Source organism: Polypterus senegalus, chromosome 2, assembly GCF_016835505.1.
Source record: "Polypterus senegalus isolate Bchr_013 chromosome 2, ASM1683550v1, whole genome shotgun sequence".
Lineage (NCBI taxonomy): Eukaryota > Metazoa > Chordata > Cladistia > Polypteriformes > Polypteridae > Polypterus > Polypterus senegalus.
Window position 1 is genome coordinate 298,143,794 of NC_053155.1, and position 20,401 is coordinate 298,164,194.

Below are 20,401 nucleotides of genomic sequence, written 5' to 3' on the forward strand. Positions count from 1 at the left end.
TGTAGTTTTATACAACAAAATGGGTCAAGAATGCGGCCCACGTGCAATTGAAGCACACACTTCGCCTTCTCTTTTCTTACAGTTTGTTGCTCGGTTTCGTTTTTAATTAAAATTTTCTTTTTGTTATTCTTTTTTTTAAGGGGTAAAAGTTTTGCTCCGCTTTTTTAAGTTCGTTTTTTGCTCCTACTTCTTTTAAGTGTTCCATATTTAAATACACAGCTTCGCGCGTGATTCCGTTTCTGTCACTTTGAAGAACCTGCTACTAGTTTTAACATTTTTTTCTGAATAAAGCCCGCCTTACCCCGCCCTTCGTCGACCTTGTTTTCTTATTGACAGAATTATAACCCAATCACAACTCGGAGAACACATTCCTGCATACAGTATGTCCAATCACTGATTGGGGAGGTGTGGTTAGTCCACCGCCGGCTCCAGAGTTCTACTGAAGTTTATAACCGGAGTGGCTGCTGAAAGCACAGCGCAGAGCACACGAGCTGCGCAGATTGCCGGCTCACGTCCTTTTCCTTTCTTTTCTTTTTTTTCTTATTTTTATTTTGTTCCCTCGCCCCATCCCCGTCTTTTTAAAGGGAGTCTTGCTGCTTGTGAGTGAAGCATCTGCACGCAGGTACGGATGGCTGGAAGCAAGCACTTGAGGACTGCATCACTAGCAATTATTTGCACTGGCTTGCTGGCTGCTTTGGCGCTGACAGGTAGAGTGAACGCTCAGAGCGATGACAGCTTGGGATTGTTTTACGGATTAAGATCAGGACCCTCCGTAGATGCTATACTGGTTGCCAATAATGGAATACGAGTGCCGTTTGGACGATCCATGTTTATTGATCCAATTAATGATTTGGTGATTCAAGTTCAGCCAGGTGACAGATGCTCTATCACCGTCCTGGACAATGACCCTTTATCTCAGAGGCCTGGACAGCTGACACCAAAGAAGTTTCCCTGTGACTTTGGCCCCAGCGATGTGAAGTATTCACATTTTGGCTCCAGAAGCCCTTCAAAGGACAGAGTAAAGCTGCAGCTCAGGTATGACACACAAACTGATACCATTATTATACCGTTTATGATCGAAGTGGAGGTGGTGTTCACCCAGTTAGAGGTTGTAACGAGAAATATGCCTCTGTCTGTGGAAAAGCTTCTTGGAACTAGCAATCCTATTGACAGAAAGGTTCTGGAGTTTACTTTTGATAGAGCTGCACAGGTGTGTAAGATTACTGCTTTGACCAACCCTAATGGGCTTCCCAGGTATGGCAAGTTGATTAATGATGCAAAGGCTGGCCAGATGGTGGACTGTGATGAGTATTTAAAACTAGATATACGATACCAGCACTCTGCTGCCACAAGGTCCCCCAACAGAGACTATATTCCAATGGTAGTAGAGCTGCAGGACAAAGAGGGCAACCTACTTAAGCAAGAGTATTTTCAAATCATGGTTCGAATTCGAGAGGGGGAGGAGAATACTGCTCCCAAGCCCAGCTTTGTAGCAATGATGATGATGGAGGTGGACCAGTTTGTAATGACAGCCATTACCCCTGACATGCTTGCAGCAGAGGACACAGAATCTGATCCTGATGATTTAATATTTAACATCACCTCTTCACTTTCTTTTGAGCAAGGCTACATAGTGAGTACAGACGATCGCAATCTACCCATTACTACTTTCTATCAGAGAGACCTTAAAGATCTAAAAATTGCCTACAGGCCACCTTCTCAAGATGCAGATATGGAAAGGATTTTTCAAATTGAATTTGAAGTTGTAGACACAGAAGGGGCTACATCAGATATTTTTGCATTTATGATTGTTGTGAAGCCAATGAACACTCTGGCACCAGTAGTGACACGGAACACTGGTCAGCTTTTATATGAAGGTCAGTCCAGACCTCTTTCTAGTCCTCAGAATCTGGAAATAAGTGATGAGGATAATCTTGCAGATGTCAGAGTTACAGTTATTGATGGCCTGAGACATGGAGACCTGACAATTTTAGGAGTGAGAAGGAAGTTCTTCACTGCTGCAGACCTTGATGCTGGCTTAGTTGTGTATCAACATGATGGAAGTGACACCTATAGTGACAATATCATTTTTAGAATGACAGATGGAAAGCATGAGGTTGAGTTTCTTTTCCCTATCACAGTTGTACCCACCGATGATGAGCCACCCATCATAAATGCCAACACGGGACTTGTGCTGTCCAAAAATGAAATGGTGCCCATCTCACCCTTTGTGCTCAGTGCTACAGACATTGACTCAGAAGACTCAACCATCAAATTCATTGTTGAGCCCCCTTTTTCTACAATTGGTGAAATAGTGCTTCGTCAGTCAGAAGTGCCCGCAGACCCCTCTACTTGGAAATTTCTAGAAAGTGATGAAATATATGAAAAAGTTGTGACAGAATGGCTACAGCAAGATATTATGGAAGGAAAGCTTTTTTATAGACATGTGGGTCCTCACAGCACAGTTACAGTTATGGATCACTTTATTTTCCGTGTACAAGATGACAATGATCCCCCCAATCAGTCAGGTGAGAACACCTTTATAGTGAAAATTCTTCCAGTGGATGATCTCCCTCCTGAATTGTTTCCAGGAACAACTTTACAAATGATTGTTCAGGAGTACCATGTCACACATTTTAGGAAGAAGTTTCTACGTTACACAGACCTGGACTCAGAAGACAGGGACTTGAAATACACCGTAATCAAACCACCAACTGACATAGATGAGAATAATATGGTGGAACTTGGCCATATTGTCCTAACGGAAAGTCCTAATACTATAGTGAGAGAATTTACCCAGGCACAAATTAACCATCACAAAATAGCATACAAGCCCCCAGACCTTGAACTTGGAATTACTCCTCATGTGATCCAATTTCAGTATACTGTTGAAGACACTTCTGGAAACAGTGCAGAAGGAACGTTTACCATATTTCTTCAGCCAGTTGACAACAAGCCTCCTCAGATTATAAATACAGGATTTACAGTTTTTGAAAGAGGAACTCATATCATTAAAAGTGCAGAACTGGATACTAGTGATGCAGACACAGACAGAAAACATATATTATTTACTGTTGTCCAGCCTCCTCTTCATGGGTACGTTCAATATTCAGGCATCACAATGTCTGAAAGAGAAACATTCAACTTGGAAGACATAGCCAAAGGTAATGTTGCCTATATTCATAATGGAGATGAGACAACTAGTGATTTTTTCAAAATAGATGTCACTGATGGAGTGCACATTGTGACAATAACTATCCGAATTAGTGTTCGCCCAATAGACGATGAAACACCAACTATCATGCTGCCCTCTGGCACTATTGGCTCCTATATGGACGTCTTGGAAAATGGTGCAGCTGAGATCACAACAAACGTTATTCAAGGTAGAGATGAAGACACTGACGATTTGATGTTAACATTCATAGTTGAAGATCCTCCTGTTCTGGGTGAAATCTTAGTCAATGGTGTTCCTTCTGAAAGATTCACACAGGGCGATATTATCAATGGGGTGGTGGTATATGCACATACAAGTGGTGAAATTGGCCTTAATAAAAAAGAAGATTATTTCAATTTAACTTTGTCCGATTTGTCAGATGAGTGGACAATTGGAGGCAATAAAGTCCACGGGGTGCGTGTACAAGTCACTATCCTCCCGGTTGACAGTCAGGCTCCTGAGGTTACAGTTAGGGAGCAGTTCACCGTAGTAGAAGGTGAAAAGAATGTCATTGAACTGGACCACATGAGTGCTGAAGATGTTGACACACCCAATGATGACCTGCTGTGCACCATTATTGTCCAGCCAACATCTGGCTATGTGGAGAATATCTCACCGGCTCCTGGTTCAGAAAAATCACGTATAGGAACAGCCATCAGTGCTTTCACTATTAAAGATATTCGACTTGGACACATTTATTATGTTCAGAGCATTCATAAGGGTGTAGAACCAGTTGAAGACAGATTTAATTTCCGATGCTCAGATGGCATAAATTTTTCTCAGAGGCACTTTTTTCCCATTGTGATCACTCCATCTAATGATGAAAAGCCGGAAATCTTTATGCGAGAATTTGTTGTCATGGAGGGCATGAATATTGTGATTGACACACCTATTCTTAATGCAGCGGATTCTGATGTGCCTACGGATGACTTAATGTTTATCATTACTAAGCCACCAAAGCATGGGTCTATAGTTAACCAGCTGACCACGGGTACAGTCCTAGTAAGCAATTTTACTCTTGATCAGATCAAAGAGGCCTCCAGCATTGTTTATGAGCATGATGACTCTGAGACCAAAGAAGACAGTTTTGATGTCATACTTACTGATGGGAAGCATACTGTACAGAAAACCATTATTGTCATGATAATTCCTGTTGATGATGAAACACCAAGAATGAGTATTAATGACGGACTTGAAATTGAAATTGGGGAAACAAAAGTAGTCAATAATAAAGTCTTAAAAGCTACAGATCTTGATTCAGAGGACAAGTCCTTGACCTATATTATTCGCTTTGGGCCTGGACAAGGTCTTCTTCAAAGGAAGAAAGCATCTGGAAAACTTGAAAATATAACAGTGGGAATGAACTTCACCCAGGATGAAGTGGACAGAGATCTGATTTTCTATATCCATAATGGACAGGAAGGCATTCGTGATCTTATTAAGTTTGATGTTACTGATGGCATAAACCCACTTATTGACAGGTATTTCTATGTTACAGTGGGCAGCATTGATATGGTATTTCCTGATGTCATAAGCAAAGGGGTTTCTTTAAAAGAAGGTGGCAAAGTGACTCTGACAACAGATCTCCTGAGTACAAGTGATCTTAATAGCCCAGATGAACATCTTGTTTTTACCATTACACGAGCCCCTGTTCGGGGACATTTAGAGTGCACTGACACCCCTGGCATGCCTATAACTTCTTTCACACAGCTTCAGTTAGCTGGCAACAAAATTTACTATATCCATACATCAGATGATGAAGTTAAAATGGACAGCTTTGAATTTGAGGTCACAGATGGATACAACCCAGTGTTTCGTACATTCAGAGTTTCCATTACAGATGTGGACAATAAAAAGCCTGTAGTTACAGTGCATGTCCTGCATGTGAACGAGGGTGAAGTCAAACTGATAACTCCCTTTGAGCTTACAGTGGAAGACAGAGATACGCCTGACCACCTGCTGAAATTCACAATTACCCAAGTGCCAGTACATGGCCAGCTGCTGTTTAATAACACAAAGACGGTTACCACTTTCACCAAGCAGGATTTAAATGAGAACCTAATTAGCTACAAACATGATGGCACAGAAACCTCTGAAGACAGCTTCTCATTTACTGTTACTGATGGAACTCACACAGATTTCTATGTTTTTCCTGACACTGTATTTGAAACTCGCCGACCCCAGATGATGAAAATTAATATTATTTCTGTGGACAATGGTGTGCCACAGATTGTTGTTAATAAAGGAGCACCTACTCTGAGGATTCTTTCAACTGGGCATCTTGGCTTTGTGATTACAAGCAAGGCTTTGAAAGCTGAAGACAGAGACAGTACGCAAACATCCCTGCAGTTCAAGATCACGCTTGGTCCAGATCATGGCTACCTTATTAACCTGGCCAAAGGCAATGGCTCCATTATTGGATTTACGCAAGGTAAGGAATATACGTACTTTGTTCAGTTTTCAGTTGATGTTAATCTATAAATTAATCAGCAGGATTATGAATGAGGTGTCCTTCTGTTTAAATCACCAACAGTAGAACACATGTTATAAATGATGAAAATTATTTCTTATAACTTCCAATATATATAGCCATCCAGCCATCCATCTGTAAATGCATGTTATTGATGATCAATATCCAGTCTATGGCATAGAGCTAAAGAGCTAAGCAATAGTCAACAAGGTTGCAAAATAAACCCCCTCTGCTGATGAACTTTGTGACCCTGAGCACACTTAGTCTACTTTGGCTCCTGTTCTCATTTACATGTCTATTTACTGAACCCAGTAAATCCAATTTTAGAATTAGAGATGTCTAGTCAAAAAAATAGTGACCCTGTACAAAAATGTGAATAGTTATGGAAGAAGAATAAGTCAATATGAGACAAAGTGAGGTCTGTCATGAAATTAATGAGGTTGATAATATTGAAGACATTGTTACTGTAAAAAGTGTTACATGTTATTACATGTTAGTCCCTAGAAGTATTTTTTGAAAATGTCTTCTGTGACGTCTGCCAGTACATTGGTAACAGAGTGTTTTAATCAGGTTTATGAATTTCACAAAACACTTTCTAATATACAAATATACAGAATGAAGACCTTATATATACAGTATGCATATGTGATATTTCCAGAAAACAATAAAAAAATCCAACAAATGATGAAACAAGAAAGAAATCATCTTAGATATTGGATCTTTCAACTCCAGAAGATAAAAGAGAGCAAATTCAGCCACTTTCGAAATTGCTACTTACCAACATGTAACAGATGTATTCCAGTTCCATTGTAAAAAAAGAAAATCAGGCTTGACAAGATCTGAAAAGAAAACCAAAGATAAAAGTATCTAGCAAACAGCACCATTCCATTTGCTGAGCTAATCCAGTATTAGGATTGCAGGGTGCAGGAATCATTCCATGTGAGAAATACTGTGTTTATTATGAAAGGTTCAACAAAAATGTATAGAACCTCAGTACAATGGGCTGCAGTTCTTTTAGTATCAGATAAAATATGTGGAATAATCAATTAATGTTAATTTTATATTGTGTATTTCATAACAAGCACTATCCAATATACTCTTAGAATGCTGTGATTGTATACAAGGTAGAGTCATAATAGTTATTAACAAATACACTAAATAAGATCTGTTTTGCTCAATTTTTACAGCAATGAGTAGATTCCATCATGCAGCGGTGCCTTTTCTGTACAGTGCTTTTTACGATGCTCTATATGTCAAAGCATCCATTATTCTATTTCCTCAATAACATATTTCAGTTTAGGGTTACAGACAGCCAAAGGGTATCCTATAACTTAGTAGCATAAGGCAAGACACAGCCCTTAAATGTTGTGTCAGTCCAGCACAGGAAGTCCCGACTTTATAGTCACCATTCAATCTGTCAGGGAGGTCTTTTCAGACGTAAGAGGAAGCTGGTGCACTTGCAGAAGATCTCATATTGCAGACTATTAGAAATCAAAAAGTTCAACCTTATTCACAAATCTGAAGACGAGATAGGCCAAAGCATTATCAACAGATGTGCCTTTATAGCTGCTGGATGACTTAAACTCACAAGGACTCCAGATGCCTCCAAATTGTAATCTTACCCTAAAAAATCCATGTATCGGTTAGTTATATTTTGATGTTTATGGTGGGTGCTTCATGTGCAGAAAAGAAGGGAGGCATAGCAGTTGTCACTGCTGCCTCAAAACTCCAGGAGGCATGGATTTTTTTACTAGACTGGTTGCTGTCTTTCCCTCAAGTCTTTTTTGGTTTTTCTCTAGTTACTATGGTGCTGTCCCACATCTCATGGGCATGCAGATTAGGTTTATTGGCAGGTTAAATATGACGCAGTTTGGGTGTGTTTAAGAGGCCCTGAGTACTCTATTCCAGCAATGTTCTCAGTGCTAGGTGGATTTTGGTGAGCAATCTTTATTTTTAGTGTCTTCCAGGGTAAACATCTTTACAATGTAATTTGTTTGTGCTTTGAAATACAAAATTGAGAACAGAATCTGGCACTATAATCAATACATATGGAGTCTTTATAGAATGGCTAGCAGAACAACTGAGTGATTAATGCACAGAAGTCAAAGCAAGGTAGCAACATTTTTGATACATAAGCACTATTAAAGCAATAAATCCATCCATCCATCCATTACCCAACCCGCTATATCCTAACTACGGCGTCACGGAGGTCTGCTGGAACCAATCCCAGCCAACACAGGGCGCAAGGCAGGAAACAAACCTCAGGCAGGGCGCCAGTCCACCGCAGGGCACGCACACACACACACACACACACACCCACACAACAAGCACACACTAGGGACAATTTAGAATCACCAATGCACCTAAAATGCATGTCTTTGGACTGTGGGAGGAAACCAGAGTACCCAGAGGAAACCCACGCAGACATGGGGAGAACATGCAAACTCCATGCAGGGAGGACCCAGGAAGTGAACCCAGGTCCAGCAATAAATTAAGAGTCTAAAGCTAGAGGCACATTACGGAACTTCTACTCAAAAGGGTTGTCAGTCTTAATGACTACAGTTTTGGATCTTGTCTCCTTGAGGATGTCAGATTACATGACTAGGAATTTCAAGGGATGAGATATTGCACAACTCTGTGGGAGGTTTTCAGCATAGTTTCACATTTGCAAAGTATTGCCACATTCTGACAGCCAATAACATGATGACTGACAGTGCCAGTACTTGGGTATGGCGACTTCAGCCACAATCTCACTTCTTTTATTTTCCTTTTCCAAATCTGTTTTGGTTTGACAAACAAAAGGCACCAGAAAGAAGCACTTCTCCTCTGTTTGCACAGTCCATTAGAGCCATGTTCTTTTTCTGCTGTGGGCCACATTGTATGGATTGTAGTTACAGATAAGAACTCATATGTTGTCAGTTCATGTGCACGCACACACACACATAGGCCTGCTCCTACGGCTTAAGACAAATTGAGACCTGGGTGAATGGCAAAGTGGTGTGGCAGAATTGATGGGGACGTGAGACACATGACTGGCGGTGACGTGAACGTGTCACAACTGTCCAATTCACTGAGATTATGTAAATAGAATCTAAAAGTAAAAATAACTGGAAATCTTGCGTAGTGTGTTAGGGGCTTTAAATTTAAGAGAAGATGAATGTTAATTGCTGCATTGGTTAAATTTCTAGTGTGTGCATTGAAAAGATAATAAAATGAATGCTATCATCAAAAAATGACTGTTAAACATTTAGTATGTACTAGGCAGGTAGCTATCTTCATCAGTTTTTAATTTGATTTTCACCCCTGATAGATATCAGGACTCAGCAGTATGATGTAAAATCATTACTACATGAAACTGTCTGTTAGCTTTTCTAAGTGATGGTCATGGTGCTTAGAGACAACAATGAATGAAATTTGCTTTAAACTGTGTTGGAACAATTAGACGGCTCTCTGAGAGACACATTTCTAAACCAATCCAATGCCATATAAAGTAGTGCTCAAAGTAGGGGTGGTGATTTTGAACTGCAAAGATCGGAGATGTTCTCGTTAACCTGGTCTGACAGATAGCAAGCTTCTGTTTATGATGAACCACCTATGAACAAAAAGCTTCCTAATAAAATCCTGTTAGATATATACAGTAACTGTGCATTGCTAGTGCAAAAAGCATATTGCACATTTTAAAAATAAACATAACCTGATGCAAGGGAGAAACCTTTCTGGAGTATCAGATTATAAATTGGCATTAATGGATGAATGGTAAATGTGAATAATATATCATCATGCTTTTTCATATATTATTTTGTCAAATATATTATTATGTATTTGTTTCTCCCGTATATTGTCACATACGTATTGTCAGGTACGACAACAGTGTGAGAATCAATGTATGCTTGAAAAATTGGCAGTTACATTCATGAAAATATGAACTGCAAAATATGCATTTGAAGTGAAAGGTGCGTCACATGCTGTGAAAAGGACTGCCGTTAAGTGAGCTGATAACAAAGTGCCACAGGAGATGCAGATTTCAAGACTTGAAACAAATCAATCAAATCAACAAGTCTGCTGAATAACATCAGTAGATGCACAGATGAGGCTGTATGACATCCATCTTGTGACTGCATGTCTAAATGAAAAACTTACATTATTTAACATTACTGTCCAATTGGAAATACAAACATGCCATGGAAGAATAGCCGTAGCATTTAACACATTGTATATCCGTAGACCACAATGCTTATCTAAACTCTGTTTGCTGTGGTTAGGTCATATAGTGATGCAATAGTTAAAATGACAGAAAGATATTTTAGCACACAGAGGTACTTTTCAAATGTGTGGAGCCCAGTAGCTGAAGTGGTCTATATGTGTGTGCCCTTCTGACTCCACTGTTGCAGCACTCATTACAATGTTCAAATTAATTATTAAGCTTCAGTTACCTTGTGCTATTAAGCTCCTGAGTGAACATCAGAAAATTTAGCTTTTTATTTTCTCTCAGCATCAAGTCTTTTGTTGTGTATCTTTTACTCTCTCCCTGAAACCCCAGCACCGGAATAAAATACACGGACTGGAGAAACTGGGGGCGAGTGTTTAAGGAAGAAGCCCTGTGGCTGTGTCCTTTGCAGCACAGAATTTCACTGCTGTTCACCACACACTTTTTAAGAGGTTGTCCCCAGTAATGTATTTTCAAGTGAGAATCACGTCTGGCCCCTCAAGACTAGGGTGCCCAGTCCTTCCTAATTTTTTCTACATTATGCATCCCAAAAGCCAGTTTTCACTGCCACAGCACCCACAAGATGAGGAGTGAGACTAAGTGTAAGATGGAAATTACTCAATCAATCAATCAATCAATCAACATTTATTTATATAGCACATATTCATACAAAAAAATGTAGCTCAAAGTGCTTTACAAAATGAATAGAAAAATTGAAGACACAATAAAAAATAAACATAAGTCAACATTAATTAACATAGAAATAAGCCGCTTTTCCACTGCATAGTACGGCACGACACGGTTCAGTACAGCTCACTTTTGCGGGGCTTTCCACTGGGAACAGTACCTGGTACCTGGTCCTTTTTTTAGTACCACCTCAGCCGAGGTTCCAAGTGTGCCGAACCGTTACCAAAATGTGACGTGTAAACTCTGCTGGTCACTGATTGGCCGGAGAAAATCGTCATTACTGCGTCACTGAACTTGCGATACGAGACACAACAGACCCGCGAAGGTTCGAACTGGTTTTAACCAAAAATGGCTGTTCCGTGGTCTGTTGAGGAAGTACAGACGTTCCTCTCGTTGGTAGCCGAGGAGTGGATCCAGCGAGAGCTGGATGGGGCGACGCGGAATGAAAACATTTTCCAGGAGGTCGCTCAGCTCTTGGCCGCACACGGCTACCATAGGACTTACAAACACTGTAGGGACACCTTAAAAAAAATGAAGAGCGAGCAGTAGAGGCGGCGCAACTATAACGACACGTGAATAATCCCGCCCACTCTAAAGCGGTACTAAACTGCAGTCGAAACGCAAACCGAGCTGAACTGAGCCGGACCAAGGTGAGCTGTACTGAACCGTGTCGTGCCGTACTATGCAGTGGAAAAGCGGCTTAAGTAAGGTCCGATGGCCAGGGTGGACAGAAAAAACAAAAAAAAACTCCAAAGGCTGGAGAAAAAAATAAAATCTGTAGGGGTTCCAGACCAAGAGACCGCCCAGTCCCCTCTGGGCAATCTACCTAACATAAGTCAAACAGTCCTCTTTGTATTTAGAGTTTTCATGGAAGGACCTGATGATGATGGTCACGTAGACTTCTGGCTTTCAGTCCATCAATGTTGGTGCATCATGATGCTTTGAGTAGGTGGTGGTGGCAGGCCGCCACCAGAAAGAAACCGGAAAAAGAAACAGAAGAGAGAGTAGGGGTCAGTATGGATTTTGGAGCCACTGTGAATAGTTATTATGAAGAATTGAACATACAGAGTATCAATATTAAGTTAAAGTGAAGTTATAAAAAGGCCATGTTAAAGTACTCTAGCCAATGGAGGTCAGCATAATAAGAGTAGAGGCAAAGCCAGGGCAGATGCTTCAGCATTTGGTAGATGGGAGGATAAACTGCATTTCTCTGTCATTTTCTGGCATTTTTGTAAGGAATAATTTGCTCTTGGTAAGTGTACAAAGGGTAAGAAGCACTGAGGTTAGTACTGCTGCTCCATGGCTCTGGAGTCCTGAGTTCAAATACTACTGGCTGCATTGAGTTTACTCATTGATCTGTTATCTGCTTGATTTGTTTGCTACAGGTACTCTAAGTTATCTTCTCACATCATAGAGATGCACATGTTAGGCCAACTGGACACTGTGAATTTTACCTGTATAAGCAAGTGTGTGCATGAGAGCGTGGCACCCTATCCAGGTTTGGTTCCTACTTTGCACTACCTCCGTGCTGCCCTGAACTAGATGAAGTGGATTAGCTAATGGATGGATAGATATATGTATAATTAAAATTCTAAATCTTCTGATTAGAAATTCTGATTTATTATGTAAGTGACAAGAGGCAGCTTTCATTCTTAAGTAAGACAGTTCCCAGAGGACGGCAGTGATGGAAAGGCACATTGCTGACTGTCAGCCTGCGTATAATAAAAACTCTTGGCTTCATTCTATTCCTAGTTTCTTTGTCATTGCATTTAAAAGATCCTCATATATTGTTCACATTGGTGTCTGCCCATGAGAAAGCATCTGATTTAATGGGATCCCTTTAAAACAAGTGGTGTAAACATAGCAATAACCTCATGTTTAAGACAAATCTGTGCAGATATTTGTGTTAGGGGTGCATGGAAGGCCCTAATTCACTTGCTGATCATCATTTTTCCCAGCAAAACTTTAATTCATGTGGTCCTCCAGGACTGAGATGGTGCAGTTTTGTTTCAGAAAAAATAACAAACTAGGATGAATCTCAGACTCAAATCATTCTTACAAATTTCCTGGCTCAAAAATAATTGGGCACATCCATCCATAGTTTATAGCTGGCTTGTCCAGTTATGGGAACAGGAGTTTATAAGAGCAGTTTAAGGTGCAAGACAAGAATCAACCCTGGATAGGGCGTACAATACAATGCCAATGTAAAAGCATTAATTAATTTAACATGTATGTGCAAAAATGAAGAACCAATAAAAAAAGCATGAAAACCTGATGAAAAAGGACTTGAACCTAGCCTTTGAATGTTGTGGGACTGTGTTACTACCAACCATGCTACTCTTGGTAGGTGTCATAGGACTGTCAATATTATTTTCATTTGATTTTTTATAACTAACACAAATTGGATAAACCTGAACATGTGATAGTATCATTTGCACCAAGAATGCTGAAGAACGCTTGAGATTTCCATCTGGTCAACCATCAAACTGTGGAAGAAAATTATGAATACAGACACCCCCCACTGGAATGCCCCGATTTAAGCAATAAAACACAGGCAGGAGAAAGCGTCAATCGTTATTCATTATCTAAATCTCCGAAGAGGCAAAAAGCATCATATCAGTGTTTTTGCAAAGGAAAAGGTGTCCTCTGTGCTATATCTATACAATCCATTGATTAAGTCATTATTCTTTAAAAGGAATTCATTACAAATTCAGAAAATTTTTAACAGGATTAGTTACACCTAGTTGCTACCAGGACATGGCAGATGTTGATACCTTAGATAACCACAACTTGATTGATAGTCCTGGTTGTTTAGGATGTATGTGACTTTTTGAATGTGTATTTTTCATTTTTATTTTTATTTTAGGAGATGTGTGAACTTCGCCACATACATCTTGTTTTTCAAAAAGTAAAGAACAATGGCCTCATTAATTTTATGATCCAGCTTTGGTACAAAAACAGGAAACTTAGTACTATGGAAGAATGGTTATGCCATAAATGATATATACATTTATCACAGTGAATAATAAAGTAACAACATCAGCTTTTAAGCATAAGCTCAGAAGGATACAAGACTCAGACACATGCCAGGTGCACATCCCTAATTTGTAGAGATAACAGCAAGAATTTTCCTTTCTCACATCACAATCAATGGCAATGTAAAATCTTCAATTAACTTAACACTTATGTCTTACATGTAGAATGAAATTGAAGGACCGATAGTAACCCCCCCCACACACACCACCACAGATGGTGGAACATTCAAACTCCATACTGACAATCGTCAGCTTCTGACAGATGCTGGACAATATCAGTACCAAGTGTGGCACCCTTGATAGGTGTGAAAAATACTGTCAATATTTTTTAAATGAGATTTGTATAACTAATGCACACTGCACAAAACAGAACATGTGATAGTGTCAGCACCAAGAAAACCAAAGAATGCATGAGATTTTACACTTCCATTTGGTCAACCATCAAAGCAGTTTATCCAGGGTTGACAATTTGGATTAACATACCAGTCAGTTAAGTTGCCAAAGCATGTCTAAAACTGACAAAAGTGTGACGCAGTGTTTGAGATTTAAGACACGGAGACGGAAGAATCTTGAGTGAGAAATACTAAAATGCAATAGATAAAGAATACATGCTTCACTCAGGCAAAGTAATAGTTTGGTCTATTCCAGGAATGAGTAGATCTACAAATGCAACTATGTGATCATTTAACATCAAAATTAAGTTGGGTTAAGAGCAGATAGACTATATAAATGTATGTTTCTTTTCAGACAGCCTAGAATGTGACTCCATACCATCCATGTGAATAAGATGAGCTTAATGAGGAAGTGAAATTACAAATTCCGCTCCTCGGCTACCAACGAGAGGAACGTCTGTACTTCCTCAACAGACCACGGAACAGCCATTTTTGGTTAAAACCAGTTCGGTCTGTTGTGTCTCGATAGAAGTTCAGTACGCAGTAATTCGATTTTCAGCCAATCAGTGACCAGCAGAGTTTACACGTCACATTTTGGTAACGGTTCGGCACGCTTGGAACCTCGGCTGAGGTGGTACAAAAAAGTAATTTCTTAGTTGAAATGCACAACTTCTTTGTCAATAGCTGTTTATTATAAAGGCAGCGTGGTGGCAAAGTGGTTATCATTTTTGTATTGGTAATTCCAGCTGACTAGGTTCAAAATTCTGACCAAGTAACTGTCAGTGCAGATGTTGCACATTCTCCCTTTATTTGTATGACGATTTTCTCCAGAAACTCAACTTTTTCTCCCACATCTTAAAACTGGGTGTTTTGGGTTAATTGGAATCTCTAAACTTGACCAGTATGAGTACACATGTGTGTTAAATGTTAGCTATGATAGACCAGCAATGTGCCTGAAACTAGTCTGCCAGTCAACCATCCCATATCAGGATTAAATTACCTGAGAAATGGATGGATGAACGAAGAACTGTTAGAAGATGGTACAACAATGGCCATTCTTGTGTATTTAAAAGGAACAAAACCATCCATCCAGTCGTTTTCCTAACCTGCTCATCCAGGGCCGGGTTGAGGAGCAGCCAGAGCCTGTCCCAGCAATCACTCGGCACAAGACAGGAGCAACACTTGGACAGGGTGCCAGTCCATTGCTAGACTACAAGGCACAAATATGCAGATAGTATACATTTATATTGATCCTTCTTGATGAATGAGATCTCAGAATTCTTTTGATGTACAATTTTAATTAAGTGTATATCTAATTTTTAATTTCTTGTACAGTATACGAAGTATAGGGAAAGTATTGTAATCGTTCAAAAATTCGATGTCAAGATCTTGATCAATCACAACTTTTTAGACCTCCCTGAGTCCAAAAATACCATTTTTGGAATTATGTATGTGTGTCTGTCTGTCTGTGTGTGTGAATGTAAGCATGATAACTTGAGTATGCTTTCAGTTAGGTCAACCAAATTTTGCATATGAGTATTAGGTACAAAACTTCCTTTCTTTTTTTATTTTTTATTTATTTTTTATTAATTTTATTACAATCCATACAAAGCAATCAAGTTTTTACAAAGAGAAAAATTAAGTTAAGAACAGATCAATCCCCACCCCTGAGAGAGGGAGCAAGCCAAACGGCGTTAAATTTAAGGCTTGTAAACATACCTAAATTAATAAATTCTCTGTGCTTTATGAACTTATTTTAAAATATTACTGATTAGATCCTGCCATGTTTTGAAAAAAGTCTGTACGGATCCTCTAACTGAATATTTGATTTTTTCCAACTTCAAATAATATAACACATCAGTTTCCCACTGACTTACAAGAGGAGAGTTTGGGTTCTTCCAGTTTATGAGAATAAGTCTGCGTGCCAAGAGTGTAGTGAATGCAATCACAATTTGTTTGTCTTTCTCCGCTTTAAACCCATCTGGAAGAACACCAAACACAGCTGTTAATGGGTTAGGGGGGATTGTGAGTCCAAGGCTGTCTGAGAGGTAATTAAAAATGTTTGTCCAGAATAATGTTAATTTGGTGCAAGACCAGAACATGTGACCTAGTGAGGCTGGGGCTTGGTTGCAACGTTCGCAGGTTGGATCATGCCCTGGAAACATTTTGGAGAGTTTTAGTCGAGACAGATGTGCTCGATATATAATTTTAAGTTGTATACTCAGCAAAAAAAGAAACGTCCTCTGACTTTCAACTGTTTTTACTTTCAGTAAACCTAATGTGTAAATATTTGTATGAACACTAAAAGAGTCAACACTATAAGACATAAACTAAAAATGTTTCACAATGTGTCCCTGAATGAAGGGAGGCTCAAAATCAAAAGTACCAGTCAGTATCTGGTGTGGCCACCAGCTGCTTGAAGTACTGCAGTGCATCTCTTCCTCATGGACTGGACCAGATTTGTCAGTTCTTGCTGTGAGATGTTACCCCACTCTTCCACCAAGGCACCTCCAAGTTCCTGGACATTTCTGGGGGGAATGGCCCTAGCCCTCACCCTGCGATCCAACAGGTCCCAGACGTGCTCAATGGGATTGAGATCCGGGCTCTTCCACTGCGAGGATGATCAGCTGTCCTTCCTGTCTCCCTGTAGCGCTGTCTTAGGCGTCTCACAGTGCGGACATGGCAATTTATTGCCCTAGCCAACATCAGCAGTCCTCATGCCTCCCTGCCTAATGCACGTTCACGCAGATGAGCAGGGACCCTGGGCATCTTTTTTTGGGTGTTTTTCACAGTCGGTAGACAAGTCTCTTTAGTGTCCTATGTTTTTAGAACTGTGACCTTAAATGCCTACTTTCTGTAAGCTGTTAAGGTCTTAACGACCATTCCACAGGTGCATGTTAATTAATTGATTATGGTTAATTGAACTTGCATGGAAAACATTGTTTAAACCCTTTACAATGAAGATCTGTAAAGTTATTTGGATTTTTAAAACATTATTGTTGAAATACACAGTCCTGAAAAAGGGACGTTTCTTTTTTTGCTGAGTATATAATTGTATGCTTTGCACATATGGAGCTTGAGTGAATTCTCTGCATTGCTACTTTCCATTCCTTTTCTGATATATTAATTGAAAGATCTTTTTCCCAGTGTCCTCTTGGATCTTTGAAAGGGAGGGATTGTAAAATGATTTTATATATTGTAGAGATGGAGTCTAGGGTGCAAGATGAGGAAAATCTGGAAGGTTCTGTTTAACAAAGTTTCTGATTTGAAGATAGTGAAAGAAATGTGTAGCTGGAATGTTAAATTTGGAATGTAATTGTTTGGTACACAACTTTCTATCAACTTTTGAGCTATTTCCGCTAACTGAAAGTTGTACTTTTTTATTCATGCAGCTGCAGAGTATGATTTTTTCAACTTTACTTTATAGTAATAGTTCAATATATTATATTATTAATTTGATTTGATTTATTGCTGATGGTTCTTTAATGTACATGATATAAAAATATAATCATTGTCTTGCGGTTTACTCATCAAATACCCATCCACATATCTGTGTATAAGAGAAACTCTAGAGTAGATTTTTATAGTCTCTTTCCTGAGTTTTTGAGAAGCAGAACTGTATAAGAATACATTATAATTATTCAGCAGAAGTGTGTCAAGAAGAGCTACTGGGGCTCCTTTATTCCAATGGCAATGTGCCTTTATAGTAGCTCACTGGGATTATAAATGCTGTTTTTATCTTTAGCCAAGTCAATTTTCTTTCTTTTTAATCATTCTTGTTTGTATTTCAGGGGGATTGTTGTTGTTTGTTATTAAAAACTGTAAAAACTAAAATCCACCAATTATTCATTATAATTATTCATATAATTATTATAGTAATGTATACACTTTTATTAATTCGAAGAATAATTTGCGAACTATATTAATGACTAGTAAATCTATCTATCTATCTATCTATCCATCTATCTATCTATCTATCTATCATTTACCTTAATTCCCTTTTTCTTATATATAATTTATAGTATATTATTTCTTATAAATAAAGAAACATGAGTATTATGTCAACGTCCTCATACAGTGCTCTTAGAATACAGACCACAAAGGACTGCTGCTTTGTTTCTCGAGTTGTTTAGTTGTTCAACCTTAGCAGTCTTTCAAATATTTACAAGGCTGGCATCTCACAAGTTTCTGGCTGCTCACTTTGCCTCTTCATTAGACTGCTCGACCGTAAATGTTTCAAAGAATGTAGCCCATTATTAGGGCCTTTCCCAATGTTTACAGCTGATAAGCAAGTCAATGGAGTTACTGCGTTGCTTTATTTACTGGTTTCATCCATTTTCATACAGTTTTGAAATGTTGAAATGTCAATATTCTTAAAAAGAAAGAGAAAATCAAATAGCAAGAGCAATTGTAATAAGGTATTTTGTGCTTTTGGTGACATTTGCGTGAGACTGAAGTAGAGCTGGGATTTAGATCTAATGCAATTACAGAGTTTGACAAGCAGCCAGAAAAATTACAGGCACCATCAAGTAGTAAACTATGAAGCGACACTGATGTTTAAAATTGGAAAAGCAGGTGTGTGACACTGCCCTGTGAGAAAGAATTGTGTCTCCAAATGTTCTAGTCTGTCATTAAGATATTACCAAGCACCTACTATGCTTGAGAATTTCCTACAGGCATACTGTACACATGTAATTCTGATACCCATTGTTTGATGGAAACAGATGGACTCGGAAGTCCAGTTCCATTTTATTATAGAACTATTAACGTAATAATATGCCTTGAGTTTTTGACAGTTAGTGCCGTAACATTACATTTCCAGGAAGGTACGTTTCAATCCCAGCCCAGTCATTGCCCGTATGTATTTTGTGCATTCTCACGTGTTCTTATGGGTTTTCTCCATGTCCCTCAGTTTTTCTCCCACACCTTCTAAAGTTGTCCAGTCAGTGGATGTATGCTTCATCTTGCTTTGTGGTAAACTGATGTCCCATCCGATGTTCCCACTTTATTTCTGGAGCTAGCCTGCCTACATGGTTCACAGCAGAATGAGAGAATGAATATAACAGTAGCATATTATGTAGCATTTATATGATCAAGGGTTTTAAGTTGACGTTTGAAAGTTGAGAATGATTCAGTATTTTTAAGCTCAGTAGGTAATGAGTTCCAGAGCTTGGTGGTGGATGGAGGAAGAGGATCTAAGATTATGGGAGGGAATGTCAACATGAAGAAGATCAGAGAGATATGGAGGGGCAAGGTTATGAATGGCCTTAAATGTTAATACAAGAATATTAAAATCAGTTCGAAGCTGCTGCAAGACTGGAGTAATATGGTGAAAAGACGGGGTTTGAGCAATGATGCGAGCAGCAGAAAAATACCATACATTCATTCATTTCATTTTCCAAATATCCTTATTTAGGTTATGAATGATGGAGATTATCATAGCAGCATTGGCCCAAAGGCAGGGTCCAGCCTTGAATGAGGTGTGAAACTGTCATAAGGCCAAGAAATCCAGAGTACCCTAAGAAAACAGCTTACTTATAAGTGGAAGAACATGGAAACATCCACAGAGAGGGACCACACTATAGGGTACTAACCCAGCGTACTGTTGCTGTGAGGTAGCAGTGTACTCCAGCGCAACACAGTCCTACTCTAAATAATAATAATACATTTTATTTATTCGTAGGCACCTTTCTAAAGATTCAAGGACACCGAATAATACATAAAACAAACATTATAAACAAAACTAAAAATCTAAAATTTAAAATCAGACAGAGCAATTGTAGCCAAAGAGAAAAAGCAGTCTTAAACAAATGAGTTGTAAGTTTATATTTGAAAAGTAAGAATGAATCAATGTTTCTAAGCTTAGATGCTAATGAGATCCAGAGCTGTGGAGCAAAGCAACTGAATGCTCTCCTCCCCATAGTGGAAAGACGGACGAAGGGGACAGTCAAGTGGATGGAGGAAGAGGATCTAAGGGTACGGGAAGGAATGGCAACATGGAGGAGGTCAGACAGATACGGAGGGACAAGGTTGTGGATAGCTTTAAATGTTAAAAGGATAATTTTGAAGTCAATATGGATACTAGAATACCATAGTGTGCAAAGAGAAGTAAACTGACATTATAAGTAGTGCTTGAAGTGTAACCAAATTAGTGGTTGTTGATGACATTTTGGTTGTCCTTGTGATGTTTTGTTAATTTTACACAACAGTTAGGCCCCCCACCTGCTTCAAGACGGGATTGGAATGCGTTTACATTAGTATATAATATCTGGGTGTTCCCTTGGAGATCGGAGCATGTTAACATTAGTATATGATTTCAAAGAGCAGGGAATGTGGGATGTAGGGACTGTTGGTGCCTGTAAGCATCGGTAGGCCCACCTCATGTCCTGGTTTATA

At 39.2% G+C, this 20,401-nt stretch overlaps 1 protein-coding gene across 1 annotated transcript in view; it reads left to right on the forward strand.

Moving 5' to 3' along the window:
• Positions 1 to 465: 465 nt before the first annotated feature.
• The window catches only part of LOC120524020 (FRAS1-related extracellular matrix protein 2-like), a 352,114-nt gene continuing 332,178 nt past the window's right edge, over positions 466 to 20,401 (forward strand). The window contains exon 1 of the mRNA XM_039745822.1: positions 466 to 5,645. Coding sequence (XP_039601756.1) covers positions 629 to 5,645 — 5,017 coding nt within the window. The 5' untranslated portion in view covers positions 466 to 628. The remainder of the gene's footprint in view (positions 5,646 to 20,401) is intronic.